Here is a 16,825-nt window from a genome sequence, read left to right on the forward strand (position 1 = left end):
TTATCTCCTTTAAATTTGAGTTTCTCTTGTGGCTATATTCATTTTCTATTTGAGATTACAGTTATTTGTATACTTGGTCTTATTTCCTTTACTTGACTATAATTTCCTTCCTTCAGGCAAATTACAGTTATTGGCACAGCGCTCAACACAGAGTAGGTGTTAAATGAATGATTTTAGATTATCATTGCCTGAGGTAAGCAGGCCACCATCATCTCTCACCTTGATTTCTGCAACAGCCCAAGTAACCTTTCTGCATTCTGTATTGTTCCCTTCCAATCTATCCTTTACGCTGTCACAATATATATCTTAAAAACAGTACTTTCATTATGTTACTCTCCTATTCAAGAACATTAATTAATATCCTGCTATACATAATAAGGTCCAAATCCCTCTGCCTTTCTCTCAAAGCTCTTTGATATCAGCTGAATAGGGTTCTTGCTGCTTCCAGGTATTTGTGTATGTTGCTTGCTCCCTTGTAGTGGAATGCTTTCTCCTCTCCACAGATCTAAATTCAGTTGATCTCAAGTCCATCAGGAAGCCTTCCCTAACTTGAATTTGGAGCTAGATTGTCAGTAGGACTAATGCAAGGCTCTCTTTTTTTGTGAGGACTGAGAAGCAACAGCTAAGCTCTGATGTTCCTTTGGCAGTTCAAGTTTTATCTAAAATAGTTTTCTGCTAATTACAAGAAAAGCCTCCTCCATCCTTTATTTGTCCTCTTTTATAATTCTACAGCATTATTCTCTGTACCGCTTTTCCTGTAACAAAATCATATCTTTCCTCATATTGTTATGTACCTGTCTCCAATGTACATGTTTTGTCTTTCAAATGAGATTGCAGAATTTGCATCCATTTTGTTCTTTCCACAAACTGGGGACCTACTAGGTCTTCAGTTCACACTTTCAAACAATTACTGATTTATTCCCTGATTATTCTGTCTGGCCTTCCCTTTGTTTCCTCCACTGTCTGCAGCTGTTTTAAGGAGCTTATTATTCAGTTGATACCTAAAAGGCGATGTTGACTTGGTAAGACCAGTTTTCTTTAAGAAAGTCCTCACTTTCCCTCAACATTTTCAAAGCAAATCTTATAATGCTCTAAGTATATTTTAGCTTGCTGTCTTTGGAGATCTTTTAATATCTGTATCTATCTGTGTCTCTATTTATCTGTCTATCACTGCTTTGCTGTTCATGTTAATTCAGCAGTTATTAAGTATAGGTACTTAATACTTCACACTATGTGTGAAGAACATTAAAATAGAATTTTTACATAGAGAACAATATATTCTCATTATTTTAATAAAAGAGAAGTATTTTCATACTCCTCCTATTAATAACTGGATAAATATTAACCTTCATTACTAGTTTCCCTAAGCGCAATATATCCAAGGCTTATAAATAAGCAGTTGTGTAATGAGAGAAAAGACACTTGCATTCCATCCAATGGCAACACATTAACAATATTCCCCTCCTTTCAAAGCCATTTGGAGGATTTTCATCAACAAAGAGAGAATAGCCAAAGGAAAAATAGAAGTTATTGAAAAAATTACTCAGGATCAACCCTTTAAAGGAAAATGTTCCTTAAAAAATTACACATTCTTTCTCTCCTGATTTGCTTCCAATACTTCAACCTCTAATTCAGTATTTTTCCCCTCCCCTTTTCCCTAAACATTATTTGCCCACATTTGTCTACACTCCCTTATTGTCATAATATACCAATTTTGTCAAAGCAAGGCACTTAACTGCCATCTGCTAGAAAATTGTCACAATGAATATATACATCTATGGTGTCTACAATGTGAAAGGTGTCCCATTAGACATGACACCCTCATATAGTGCACAACCTGTACAACTTTATGTGGTCATCTTGCCCTGCAGCTATTCTAGAAAGGGTAGAAGTTTTCCTTCTCATTTAAAAGGAAAAGTTGTTCCTTCTGATTGGAAACAAGGTGCCTGTTGGGGTTTCCTGCTCTCTGATTGGAGACTTCATATTCTCTTCCCTGACCGGACCATTTCAAGGTCAGGGTGCTAATCTGATCAGAGGCATTGGTGAAACAAGTTAAGGCTTTTCCTGTAATTAGTAGAACGCTATTTTAGATAAAACTTGGACTGCCAAAGGAACATCAGAGCTTAGCTGTTGCTTCTCAGTCCTCACAAAAAAGAGAGAGCCTTGGAATAGTCCTACTGACACCTAGCTCCAAATTCAAGTGCCAGGTACAGGAGAAATTTGACACTAAGGTAATGAGTCAAGAGCTTTTCAATTAAAGTGAAAAGCCTACCAGAAATAGATTAAATTCTGATTAACAGTTAAGATTAGTGAAAAGGTTACCAAATGGTACTTAGTTATTTGTTTAAACCTGCTCTCCATATAGTACACTTAAATGCAATAGTCTTTAGTGTTATTATGCTGGAGTATTTTAATAAATGTGCATTTTGGATTTTTTTAAGAACTGGGGAGATAAATCATCATTCTCATTTTTATTAAAATTAACTATGTTCATGACTGAAGACCAGTAATTCAAGACCACACAATTAATATGGGCCTCCTCCTAGTACATATGGTGTGTCTGTGTGAGTTAGAAAAATCTATAATCCTCTGGGAAGATATGAGGCAGTCCTGCTTACCACCACCTACTGGTAATGCAAAGGTTTGCACAGGGTGCTATGGGAACCCTAGGTTCTGGGTGTCTAGCCCGGAGGGGATAGCAGTGAAGGCCTGCTGGATGAGACTGCTGAGCTGAGTTAATGGCACATCACTGGCTTTATTTAAGAGACATAAAAGCTAAGCCACAGAAAGATTAAGCAATTTACCCCATATTGCACCACCATCTAAATTGGAGTCCACCAAAGTGAGGTGACTTCCAATCTAAGAAAGAGTCCAAACTCTTCAACTTCTTGCTACAAGTTACCACGGAGCAAAGATTTTTGTGAGAAAATTCCATACTGATATGCCTCACAGACACGAACATTAGCATATTAAAATGCAGGCACACCAAAATAACCCAGTCCTGCAGCCTTTTAGGACAGCTCATTAACACCTATACCACAATCCTGGCAACCTTTAGTTCTTCATTTTATGGGTGCTGCAGCTTGCTACAGGAAGATGTATTGCATCAGCTCAAACTTCCTTGGACACCAACTTTAAGAGGCCTGAGTCATTCAAATCATTCCCCAAAGTCCTTCGACCACCAAAGGCAGCAAACAAAAGTACCGCTGATTAAAAATGTAATTAGGGTTTATTATAACTAGCATACATTTGTTCTAGGTCTGATTCACCCTTGCTTTGAACTGGCTTTGTCCTGTTTTTATCTGTGCTTAATTGTACTGTTTTATGTGCATTTGATTTTGTAAGATACTTCGTATCTTTTCTGGATGCAGGCAGAGTGTAAATTCTAAATAAATAATAAACAACGGATTAAAGTTATGTAGAATTAGCTCTTTTATGTGCTTCATGTACAGTTTATAGTACACTGAGGCCCCTTACAAATTCAATGTGGATGGTACGTTTATGCCTATTTTATAGGACTTGGAACAATTTTGCTGCTTTAAATGATTACAGAGGCTTACAGTTATATACTAGCTTTTACCACATATTTTTAGTTATATCTACAGTTTATTTGGTGTAGTGTTCTTTGTCAGGAACACAATCCCCAAAAATAATAAAGACCTATAAGCAAAGACAGTGTGCATTATGACAACCCACTTTATGAGATAGTTTTAACACATTCCAGGTTAGGAGGAGGGAAGAAAGAAACTTGAGAGAACGGCCATGTTTCCGAGAAAGTATGATCTACCTTCTGGAATATTACAGGCCAAAATTTAAACCCTGACTTGTTTCTTTCTTTCTTTTTCTTTTTCTTGTTGGTCCCATGTGCTCCTGCATCACCAGCCTCCTTGCTAAGGAGCTAGTAATAAACAGGGAGCGCAAACACACTCTCCTCTTAGCCTAAAATAAGCAATTGGGAAGCTAAGTTATTTACAAACCCATTTTAGCATAGAAGAGGAGTGATAAAATACTGCATGTTTTATGTTAAGTGTCTGGCTTTCATTTATTATTTCATTGAGAAAAACATGAGATTCTACTGCTAAAAAGGTTTTAAAACCACTGGACTACCTGACCCCCAAAGGCTCTTTCCAGGACATTCTATGGGTCTATAATACTGAAGATAAAAGGCTTCACTGGATTTTCATCATGGTTTCTTATTTCCACTATAGAAAACACTGAAATGAAATAGGAAAAAATGTCATAGAGAAAACAGATGAGACTTTTGTAACCATGTAATGTGGATAAAAGAGGGCCTGAAACAGTAGGAAAAGGATACTAGATAATACATTTATTTTCTCCCGTTTTAGCTTTTGTAGTTTAAATTGGAATTTAGCATACAAATAAATTGAAAGCTGGATAGTTTTTAATTATATGCCCCATCAGCCAACCCTCCACTTCAGCCATGTTATACTAATCAACAGCTCTTCAATGATTGCACAACATTAATCAGGTGATATACAAAATTTTGTCGGTTGTGTTTATTTATTTTTCTGAGTCTACTTGCCAGGGAATCTGTTGTCTTTAAAATTTCAATAGGACTTGCCTCATCTACTTTATTTTTTACAATCTTTCAATCAGTACCCTATGATTCCCCGGCCCTGGCCTCACCTGCCCAATTCAAGTATAACTTCACTTCTACTGATACTTTTCACTGTCACTGCTTAATTTAATACCAGTTTTCTCTCCGGGTTTGAGGGGGATATATTGTTCCTACGTTCCTCAAACAACTTCTTCATTTTTTCCCCTAAACTTCTTACATCAAAGTGAATTTGCTGTCAGGCAGTCTCTCATATCTGCACCTAATCCATCTCTGAAAACTTGTTGGATGATGAATTTTGAATTGTAGGAACCTTTGTTCCATTATTTAGGTTGGAAAAGCGATAATGCATTCCCACCACATCTAAAAGTCCCAATATTTCTTCAAATACGGTAAAACACTGTTAAATGCCCATGTAACAATCCTCCAAATATGTATCATATTATAAAGCATTTAAAACACCAAGTACCTAATTATTGAACACTTAACAGACGAGCAGATACTTTGTGAGTAGGTCACAATAATGCCCTGCTATACTGAGTACAAAGTACTTCCCACACAAAAAAACAACCTTTCAAGCTGTTTCAAAGGTCTACCTTTGTGTTTCATCATTAGAAAAAAAGACAGAGAAATTCAAAAAGTTCAGTGCCAGTAAGGAATTGTGGAAAGGCAAAGTAAGGCTTTTTCAGGAATTTCTAGAAAGAGGACTCATAAGTGAGAAGGAATATAATAAGAAAACCATGAAGAGAACCACTAATGGGTGCTTTGATTCCATGTGAAACCAAAGTGAAGCTCTCACATCCAAAAAAACAAACAAAAAAAAGTCACCAAGTTAAGTAAATTCAAGCAGAGATCATAACAATGTCAAAATTATCATTTTAATTAGTCTTAACAGTCAAAGAGAGTTAAGTAGTTTGCACTAGAGGTGAGGTAGGGAAGAAAGGGACAGCAATATCCGAATTCTGGGTAAGAGAAAACTTGTTTTACTCAAGCTCTGCAGGAGGGAAATTGTCACAGTAAGCATTAATTGAGGTTAGTGAGAAGGGTACCAACTTGTTAATTTTCTGAAATCAAGAATCTTGTTCTGCAGCTTCATTTACTATCCTCTTTATTGTTTACACTTAGCTGTTTTAATAAAGCTACATCATATTTTCCTCTATAGTGCAAGAGACATGCACAGTGATGTGAATAAACCATGAAATAATATGTTAAATGTACATAATAAATGCAAGTGACACTTATCAAGGGAAAATTAAAAACCAAGTTTATTATAAAATGGAACTGAGAAACTACTCTGAGAGTTGGGGTTCAGAGGACATCACCATGATGCTGGAGCTGACTTCAGGACAGTGAGGGCTCAACTGACAGAGCCCAGAGTTCATGAAAACTTTCTGGGTTTCAAGTCTCTTTACTGACAGCCAAGGAGCTTAACAATTTTTGCTCAGCAGGTACCTTTCATTTCCTGCATCAAGCTGCAAAATCCCAGAAGAGAAAAGGTAGAGACATTTGCTGCAGGAGAAGGTAAATGAATGAACATCCGGGATTTAGTCCTGCAAGCCATACTTTCATTCCCCTCTACTCTTGGAGGCAGGGAAAAGGCTCAGTCCTCAGACCTATTGCCTCTTGTTTCAGAAGAACACTGCAAAGCTCTGGATGTGCGGGTGGGTGGGGAGCATTAAGCATATTTCTCAGTATCCTACACGTGCTTGAGGGAAACAAGGGGTAAGAATCCCTGTCCTCAGGGGCCAATATTTCCTTTACAGGCTCTTTAAAGCAAGAGGCTTAAACAATAAATGCCTATAATGCTTTGGAAGATGAAAATCTCTGAAGTGCTACTGACCAGGCTGAAGATTCTGATCTTACTCAATAATGCATTACACTTCCCTTTTAAATTACTGATTCAGCCTTGGTTGGGTTGTATACAGTTTATTAACTCTCTCAAGTTTTGATCACACTTGGTTAATGAAAGCTGGATGAATTGAATATTCTATTTCCTTATAATTGTGGATAATGTCCTCATATATTCTTATTTCCCTTCTGGGTATGGCATACCCAGTTTAGCATAATGCTGTAACTTCTTGTTGAAGAGACAAAGCCATCACTAATTTTTTTTTTGTTTGGCATATAGTTAAAAGTGACTCAGAAATTTAGATTTTTTCCTTTTGGGAATTTAACAGTGGGAAGATAAGGTTGGTTTTGTTCTGGATCTCCTTCTCCAAGGCCAAGTCACAAAAGCTAACTGGACAAATAAAATCTAAGTGTCCAAAAAAGTGCAGTAAGTAAATGTGAGATCAAACTGCATTTGTATATGGGAGCAACTGCAACAATTGTGTCTACATAAAATCTATATACTTATTGCTTCACACAGCAAATATGCCCCTGAATGGTTGTGATTCAAGCATATGTTTAACAATCAGATCAGACAGGAGTTTGACTAGATGAACTTTAAGCTAAAATGAACAAGTGTTTCCTAAATCCAAGGTAGAATAATGAACACGATCTAATAATTAAGCGTGTGGGGCTGTGACTGGGGCAGGGTGAAGCCCAAGACACAATTCTGCATTCCCCAAAGTCTTACTACAGAAGACTATAAGCAAATATTCACAGAAAATAAATGAAAAATATAGCAAAATATTAACAGTGATTATCCCTGAGTGGTGGGGTACTAGATGAGTTTTATTTACTTTTTAGAAGCTTTCTTGATTTTCTACATTCTCTGAAATTAGCATGCATTCCTTTATTTTATTACATTGAATTTTAGTTTAAGTAGAGGAATGCTGAGAGAACTGACTATTAATAGTGAATACCTTGGCAAAGCATCTGGTAAAACAAATAACCACCAACTGCATATTTGTTTTGGTAATTGAGTCTCTCATTTCCCAGTTTTGCTTAAAGGTAGTCTCATCCATGTGGTTTTGTTCACTGTAGAATCCTCAGTGCTTAGCACAATGCTAAACGCATAGCACATAGGGAGCAGGTATCAGTTTACGTTTTAAAGAAATAAATGAATTTTAAAATTTGGAAAACATTAATTGAGTCTTACTCTCTGCTTATAAATATGATTTGCAAATTTTATGGATTTGTGAAAATCAAGCCCTTTTATCGCCCTGCAGGAACAGACATCAAAGCCAGCACATAATGAAACATAATGGAGGATGGATCACCTCCATTATTGAGTTGGTGAAGGGACAAAGGGTCCTTCCCTGTTAGGTAGGGGTGTCTGACTAATTGGTAGTTAATAGCAAGAGTGTCACTGCTTTTGAGTTTATCATCAACTCTTAATTCTCTGTAGTGTTAGATGGGAACAATGACGCAGCGAATTCCCAAATCATTTGTTTGGTTTGGAAAAGAGGTATGATTTTTCCCCAGAAGGTTTGCCTCCTAATTCTTTTTCTTTTGGACAGTGCCTTTCTTGGGAGTGTTGCCTACCTGGATGATGGGGAAGGTAACCAGAAATAGACTGGGGCAGCGGGAAGCCAGCCTGGGATTAAAATGTATCATCCTTTAGCCTTAGTGCTGAATGTAAAGTTCACTGGTGCCATTTGAGAGGGATAGTACCTTTTCTTTGTACAACACTTCAGATCTGTGGAGCCTGTGGGGGAAGTGAGTGCTTTTTTTTTTTTTTTTTTTTTTTGAGGCTTTTTTTCTGTCTTTGCTTTTTCTTTTTAAAAATCTCAGGAAGAAAGTTCAATGGTGTTGGAGGGATTATGGCCAACTTGCCTTAGATTAGGAGGATTTCTTCCCTTTTCCTCAAATATTTTTTTTCTCCTCTTGGATGTGGAGAGGAATAAAGTCCATTGATTTTAGTAAAGTTGAAGGTATCTCCTCTTACAATGGAAGATTTTTTTCTTTAAAAATCTCCAGGGGAAAAGATTCATTGCTTTTGGTGGAGGTGGGGGAGCATCTCTCTTTAGGTCTGGAGGATTTCCATTAAAAAATAGGTTTTGTGGAGAGGACCTACAAGGGCAACTTGTTTTAATGAAGCTGGGGAGCCCTCCCTAGTAGGATTTTTCTTTCTTTCCTTTTCTTTAAAAGAAACAGTTTATTGGGAAAAATTAGAATGGGAGACATCTCTCCTGGAAAGATTTTCTTTTCCTTTCCTTGCTTTTTTTTTTTTTTTTTTTAATAAAACAGTGAAGGCTGAAAGATAAATAAGGTCCCTGGGATAGGGTGAGATTGGGTACATCCCCACCCCCACCCCCACATGCACATTCCCCACCTTGAAGAAGCTTGAGAAAGAGATTTTGTGTGTGTGTGTGTTTTTTTTCCTTATTGTGGGGGATGGAGAGGGTAGTCATCAGGAATAATACGCAATGTCTGCAGTAAGGTGTTGGTGCATTTTCCTGGAGAGAATTTCTTTCTATGATCCTTTAAAAAATAATCCCTTTGTTAATTTTCTTCTTCCTCTTTCCCACCCCTCCTTCTCTACCACCTTCACTCTATCCTACCTAGTCCTTTTCCCCTTCCCTTCACATTTCTCCCCCCATCCTCCTTCCTCTCTCCCTCTCCTTTCCTCCCTCTCCCCTCTTTCTTTTTCCCCCTCTCCCTCTCCTCCCTTCTCTCCCCCTCTTTCTTTTTCCCTCTCCACCTCTCCCCTTTGTCTCTCTCTCTGGCTCCCTCCCTTCCTCTGTCTCTCTCCCTCTTTTTTCCTCTCCCTATCTCAGTCTCTCCCTACCTGCTCCTACCTTCCTCTCCTCTCTACCCGTCCGGCTTTCCCCCTCCCTCCCTTCTCCCCTCCTCCCTCCCTTCCTCTCTCTGTTTCTCTCTCTCCTTCTCCCTTCTCTTCCTTCTTTCTCCCTCTCTCCTTCTGTTTCTTTTTTGTTTTCAGAAAAATATTCAAGGACTTTGGTGAGTTTGGGGGCATCTTCATTCCTTAAGAAAAATATTTCTCTTTAAAATATACTGTTCATGTTCTTCCCTCCCCTGCCCCCCCTAATTCTAAATGTATTTGCTTGTTTTGAGAAAAAAAGGGGCTTTGTTGAGGCTGAGAATACTTTTGTTTAAGAGGACTTTCTTGGCTTTGTGTTTCTCCCCTACCTATCTTTTCTATTTATTCTCAAATTACAAAAATTCTATATTAAGAATAAATCTTTTGGTAAATTATATAAATAAATTATCACATGTTCCCTGAAAATATGTACATCTATTATGCATCAGTTAAAAATTAATTAAAAATAAATAAATAAAATAAAAAGAATAAAGTTTTTGAGTGAATTTGAGTCAACTCCCATTAGAAGGATTTTCTTTCATTTTTTCTTCTTTTAAAAAAATCGGTTTTTTTTTTTTTGGTTGTGTTTTGACAGAAAAATTAATGGGTCTTTGTGACATTGAAGTACTTCTTCTCTTTAAGAGGATTCTGTTTTTGTTTCATTAGTAATATCCTCTTCACCAACACATATACCCTTCCATTCTTAATTTCATTTTAAATCTTAAAAAAAATTGTATTTTAAGAATAAGGTTTATGCTCTTTAGTCATGGAGGAGTGGTATTTCTTTTGTCCCTCCCTCCCGCACCCCCCGCACGCCTGCTTCTTGGAATGAAAAATTCTGGAGATTTGGTATAGTCAGGGACCTATCCTTTAACATTTCTTTCTCTTTTTTTAATTAAAATGTGTGTATCTAGAGGGGAGGATTCGTAAATTTCATTAACTTTTATGATTTTTGAGAATATCTGCCCTTAAAAAGATTTCATTTTTTTGTTTGTTTTCCTTAATTTCTTTTTTTTTAATTGAAGGGGTGGCAAATAAAGGTTATTATCCTTGGCGAGGTTGAAGATCCTTTAAGAGGATCTCCCTTTCTTTTAGTTCCTTTTTTTAATTTTGTTTGTTTTTTGTTTTTGGGAGAATAATAGGTTTTTTATCTTGTGGTTAGAGGGATGGTATCTTTCTTTGAACTATTTTTAAAAATTGAGATGTAATTTACATACCATAAAATTCATCATCTTAACATATACAATTTTGTGGGTTTTATTGTATCCACAGTGTTGTGCACCCATCACCATTCTCTGATTTTAGAACATTTTAATCACCCTCAAAAGAAACCCCGTACTCTTTAGCCATCATCCCCTTTTCCACCTCCCATATTGCTTCACTCATTTCCTTTCCATCTCTAAGGATTTGCCTCCTCTGCACATTTTATGTAATCGGGAAAAATAATGTCAGGAAGCTTTGATGAGGTTGGTGGACCTTCCCTTTATTTTTGCCCCCTTAATTTTCTCAAGAGATTAAGCATGAGCCATGAAGTCAAATAAAGTTTACAAATTTCATGAATATTTTAAGGTTAGAAATACTGTTTAACTTAAGATGATTTCTCTTTTTTCATTTTAAAATTTTTCTTTGGGGGATATAAGTTCCATGGGCTTTGATGAGGGTGAGGAGAACTTCCTTTTAGAAGCTGTTTCTTTTTTTTCTTAAAATAATTTTCAGAGGAGAGATAAATTTCATTATCTGGGGTCACTGTCCCTTTCTTTTCGTTTTTAAAATTCATAAATTTGTTTTTATTATTTTGAGAATGAGCTCTATTTGCTTTGGTGAGGGTGGGGCATCTCCCTTTAGAATGGCTGCTTGCTTGCTTTTTTTTTTCCTTTAAAATTATTTTTTTTCCACTGAAAGAATTACAGTGGGTGGGCTTTGGAAAGGTCGGGCACCCTATCCTTAGCAGGATTTCAATTTATTTCCTTTACAAAACACACACACACCAACAAAAAAAGGTCTTTGTGAGTAATCGGTTCAGGGTCTCTGCCTCTTCTCGTTTCTTCTCGGGCTCCTCTTCTATGCTGGCCCCCTCTGGGAGCATCAGAAGTGGAGCAACAACCACCGCTTTGGAAAAAAATTCAGAGCTGATGAAATGTCAGCTAAAAGACTGTTCTTAGACAAATGAGCATCCTATGTATCACAAAAGGCCATATGTCAGATTTTTTTAAAAATCTACAATAGAAAATTCAATCATTACATCCTATAAGCTGTCAAGTTTTATTTTTGCCCTCCCCCACCTGCTGCCTTGTTCAAGGAAATAAAAGGGTTAATAATGCAGAGGCAAGCACTCTGTAAACTGTAAAGTGCTACAGGAGCAGAAGGAACTATATAATCCTTATTAGAATACCCCTGAATGGTTTCCTGGTTTCTATGGATATTTTTTTCTTTTTCTTTTTTTTTTCTTTTTTTTGCCTTTCCTTGGAGGCACTTTCCCTTTGGGCTGCAGATCTGCAGAAACCCTAGTCGGAGATTTTAATAAATGCATAAGAATTGTACTCTGAGAAACTAAAGACCACTGACCAATACTTCATCATCTTTTCTAGAACACCCTGTAGTGACTGCTTAGGAACCATTAGAATACACCAAATAAATCAGATGGTATCATCAAAGCTTGGCAAGGAGGGAGGAAAAACTGAAGAGAAAAGAAAGTAATTTCATTCTGACCTTCAACAGGTTAAACATCTGAATCTATAATCCCAAATCTGTTTACAGTCACTGCAGATACTCTGTTCACTTAGGAAAAAAATTTATTATCCCCTGAAGCTAACAATATCATTATTAGTCTGCTGCTGCTGGGACTGCATGGGATAAGGACACTTTCCAAGCCATTAAAAAAATTGTTAGTAATTTGCTTCTTAATTATAGTTCCAATAACCACTCTGAAAATGGAAAGATTGACTGTATTTCCTTAAGGGCTATATATTCCATGCCATTTAAATAAGTATTTACTTCTCACTCTGAAACCAATGAGAACAAATTTTTATTCATTCACAGCAGCAGCCTCTACATTGCTGGAAATGGATAGGTTTCAAGCTTCAGCAAGTGTTTATTAAGCAAAATCAAGGAGGGCTGCATTGAACTAGGCACTGAGAAAGGCCACCCCTATTTTTGAGAAGCTCAGAAATCACTAATAAAATATTCTGATAGGAATCACCAGATATCATATAAACAAATGCTTGCTATTTTGCAAGAAAATGTACAAAAATATCAGTTTTGTGCATAAAAGCTGTACTGATATGGTTTGAGGATAATGGTTATTACTGTGCAGTCATCAGGAGGGATACACAGACCCCTTTTATCTCCCCCAAAAGCCATGAAAGTGTATCTCCCCCCAGATTTTCATCAATCATTTGTATGATGTGATTTTCACTTCATAGCTGGTCAAAACCCAATGAATAAACAAAATTTTGTCTTTCTTCAAGCACAGCTGATGAGAGAGAAAGAAACATGGTCTACTTCACATAAGCCCCATCCCTCCCCCAAGAGAGTTATAGCATTGCTAAAGAACCAATTCACACATCCTTACTTACACTTGCTGCCACCAGGTGGGAGACCATGGCTCATTTCCTGGGAATTGAAACATTTTAGAAAGGAAAGAAATAGACATGTTTGGTTCACAGACTGACTGTGTTAGCCTGGTAGCTATTTGAAAAGAAAACATGAGCCCCCTTTTCTTAGTCAATTGCAGGTTCTGAAACTTTCCTGAAATTCCAAAAAAGAGCAGACTACAAGGCTGAAAGATGTTGGTTTTTTGCTACAATACCAGTCAACAAAATTATCTGGGAGAAACTTGCAGTCATATTCAAACACTTGGTTTTGCTCATTTCATCCTTTGAATTATCAGGATAGTTTCATGCTTGCTATGGAGGATTTCATTGCGTGATGAGACCTGTATTTTGTTTTGTTCCCTGACATTTTGCGCACATATGTATAGTATGTGTGTGGTAGGGGTGTGTGCACGCCTGTGCATGTTGCACAGTTGTTTCCCCCCAAGCTTGCCTCGAGGAGGCAGTGTTTGAAAACAACATCACCCCAGCTAAGATGACAACCTGTTTGCCTTGAATGTCAAGATACAAGCCAGCTGGTTGCAGGTGCCATTTGTCTGAGGAAGATGCAGGAGAGAATGATCCTATCACTGAAGATCAGATGTTCCCAGCTGCACCAGAGAGCAATTGCATAGCAACATTGAGGGTGTTGTAAAAGGGTTTGGCTCCAAGCAATTTAATTTGAGCACGTACCTAGATCCTTTACATCCTTCAAAATTCTCCAGAGCCACTGATTAGTTAATCTGCATGGCCTTCTTAACGGATGGTAGTGGTTCTTAACCCCATTCTACAGATAAGTGATTCAACAAATGTCTGGCTCTACTAAGGGCAAAGTCAAACCCCTGGGATCCTGATCTCCTGCCAGTGTTGCCAGATGTCTGTGGGTCAGCTAGCCAGCACGTCTGAGTGGGCACTACGCAGAGGAAACTAATCTGATTCCCCTTACCTTAATCTTCCTCATCTGTCTGGCAATGACATTTTCCTGTCAAACAGGTAGGAGATGCCTTCGCTTGGGAGCAGGGGATGCTTTTCACTGGGGGAAGGGTCCTGGTCGCCAGTCAGCCTTCCAGAGGCCAAAGGGGAAATGCATTCTCTGGGTATTACGTCCCCACGTGTCAGTTTCACAGCCATGTTCCCAAAATTTCGCTTAAGATGGCCACAGGTCAGGTGATTCCTGCTTGTCTCTTTCCCACCAGCTTAATGCAAACTCTTCCAAAAAGACAAGATCAATCACCCGGTGAGGGTGAGCTCCCAAATCTAGCCACCCCAACTTTGCCTTTCTTAAGATCACTGCAGGAAAGGGTATTTTCAGGAAGGGGAGGGATACATCCCCTGGTGAGAGCTAGGGTGTTGAATTTTTAAAAACTTATCAGAGTCTCCCACCGTCCTGTTTTATTTATTTTTAAACCTCTGCACTTTCTTTTCTCTGTGAAACTTTTCATTTTAGCCTTCTTTTTCAGTTATTCGTCATTGCAGATATTTTGCAAACTCAAGCCTTCCTACTAAGAACTCAGGAAGCAACCAACGCTTCCATTTCGTGATGCCAATCTCTGCCCCCTCCCCTCCTGCATTCTACATTCTATAAGTGTGCGGTCCACAGCAGAAGGGTTCCTGAGCCGTGTCCTTATGGTCTGCTAGGCAGCAGGATGGACCGGTATTGTTCGTGTGTTGTGTTATTCGTTTGTGTGTGTGTGTGTGTGTGTGTGTGTGTGTGTGTGTGAATGCGCGCGTGTGTGTATGTTTTCCTGCAGGGGAAGCTAAATTGAGGTGTGTGTGTGCATTATCCTGGTTTTCAGTTTTGTGGAACGAAGTTTAGGGGAAAGGAAGAGTAGGGAGAGTGCGGAGAAAGCAGGAAAGACAGGCATACTCCCGCTTAAGAGCAGACGGGGTTTCAGGGTCCAAGGCAAACACGAAAACCTTTTTCCTCCCTACTCCCCTTGGGCGAGTGCCAGAAGATTCTCCACTCATCTTTTCCCGGCTAAGTGTAACGATTTAGAAGGCGTCGCGGTAGACTGGTAGAGATGAAGGTTCCCCTTCACACGTTCTGCAATCCCAACTCCTATTTTTGTGTCTCTAAACCAGGACTCCTGTACCATTCCAATTGGCCCTGGTGCGGGATGCCAGTTGCCCCGTTTGTGACGCTGCGCAACATTCTATCACTGCGTTTGCACCTACCTGCTGGGAAATCCTGCAGACAGATGGAATGGTGGCTTCGACACACGCATGCTCTCCCCCTCCTCCCGGAGAACCCTGCCCTTCCCCTGCAGTGCGCGTGGGCGCCGCCCATCCCCTCGTCCTCACCAGGAGTACCAGCTCGAAGCAGCCGGCAGAGGCGCCGGGCACCTCCCTGGAGCGCCGCCAGTTGCGCCCAGCTGAGGCGCCCCCTCCCCAGTGGCAGGGAGGGGGCCAAGCAGGCGAAGGCTCCGCAGCTTGGGCCTCTGCGGCAGTGACCGCGGCTAAGAGGTGTGTCCCACCGCCCCCACTCAATCCGTCCGCTATGTATTCGGGGCCAGCCCCAAACACTTCTCCAGGTCTCTTGCGCTCCCCGAGGGTATCTTCCTCCTCTCTTTCAAGATATTGGCGCTCACCGCACTGTCGCTTCTCTTCAAGGGGAAAACTGCTCCGATTCCCACCCCTGCTGTCACCCCCGTTTCTAGCCCCAAACAGCCCATTCTCGATTCCCACATGTTGCTTCCCGCCTCCCAACCCCTTCCCATTCCCCCGGGTTCCCCATCCCTGCATCTTTCTCAGCATCTTGGCCAGCCAGTGCCAGACAAGCGGGATGTAAGGGGTACCCGGAGTCCCGCGGGCTCCATAGCCATCTGACTTCGCCTTGCTTCTTTTCCCCGCTTCAGGGGGTCTTTTGCTTACCTTTATTCTGGACCACGACATTGGCGTTCTGGGCGATGGCTTTGGCGATGGCGAGGTCTTTAGACCTCTCTCTCGAGTGTCCACCGGACATTGCAATAGACATGGTGCTGGACTTGGACGGAACTCTGGAGCCGCCTCAGGGCAGAACTCTGGGGCCAGCTCTGTCACAGGTTCTGGGGTCGGCTCTGGGGCCGGCTCTGGGGCAACTTCTGGAGTCAGCTCTGGGGCCGGCTCTGGGACCGACTCTAGGGCAGGTTCTGGAGTCGGCTCTGGGGCAGACTCTGTGGCAGGTTCTGGGGCCGGTTCTGGGGCCGGCTCTGTGGCAGGTTCTGGGGCCGGCTCTGTGGCAGGTTCTGGGGCCGGTTCTGAGGCCGGCTCTGTGGCTGGTTCTGGGGTCGGTTCTGTGTACAGTTCTGTGGCTGATTCTGAGGTCGCCTCTGGACAGGGACCTGGAGCAAGCTCTGGACAGGGCTCTGGTATGGGTTCTGGCGAAGCCTCGGAGAGCAGCGGCGGAGCCGGTGGTGGAGCCGGTGGCGGAGCCGGTGGTGGTGGCGGCGGCGGCCAAGGCGGCGGAGGCTCTGGAGACTCAGCGGGCTGCTCTCCATCCTGAGGCGGGGCAGTGCCCTGGGCCGCGGCAGCTCCGCGGTCCATGGCCGCACACCGCTTCAGGTCTGGGCAGCCTGAGTCCCTAAGCCTGGAAGGCTAAAGTACCCTCGGGCGCCCCGCCCACTCCAGTCCGGCAGCCCCTCGCAGGGTGCCAAACTTTCCCCCATCCCACTCCATGGCTGGCTCGGCTCTGAGGTCTAACCCGTGGGCGCTCAGCGTCTCCCTATGCTGGAACACGCCCCTCAGTGAGCGCACACCTCTTCGTAAGCAGCCACGGGTCCGATGGGCGGGAAGCAGAGGGGCTTGCGAACGCGGACTGGGCAGAGCGCTTGATGACCTCCTAGCGACGCGCGGGAGGGGAGGGGAGAGACAAAAAGAGGAGGGGGAGTGGAGCGGCGTGGAGGTTGGGGGGCGGGCTGGAGCCTTGCCGTGTTTAACCCTTTAGTGACACGAATGAAAAAAAAAAAAGCCGGA

The 16,825-nt window shown here is 41.0% G+C and overlaps 1 protein-coding gene across 1 annotated transcript in view; it reads right to left on the reverse strand.

Annotated features, from left to right (window-relative positions):
• Nucleotides 1-16,543, reverse strand: part of DGKK (diacylglycerol kinase kappa) — a 105,496-nt gene extending 88,953 nt beyond the window's left edge. Inside the window, exon 1 of the mRNA XM_019018929.3 lies at nt 15,746-16,543. Coding sequence (XP_018874474.3) covers nt 15,746-16,396 — 651 coding nt within the window. The 5' untranslated portion in view covers nt 16,397-16,543. The remainder of the gene's footprint in view (nt 1-15,745) is intronic.
• Nucleotides 16,544-16,825: the final 282 nt, after the last annotated feature.

This window comes from Gorilla gorilla, chromosome X (assembly GCF_029281585.2).
Source record: "Gorilla gorilla gorilla isolate KB3781 chromosome X, NHGRI_mGorGor1-v2.1_pri, whole genome shotgun sequence".
NCBI lineage: Eukaryota > Metazoa > Chordata > Mammalia > Primates > Hominidae > Gorilla > Gorilla gorilla.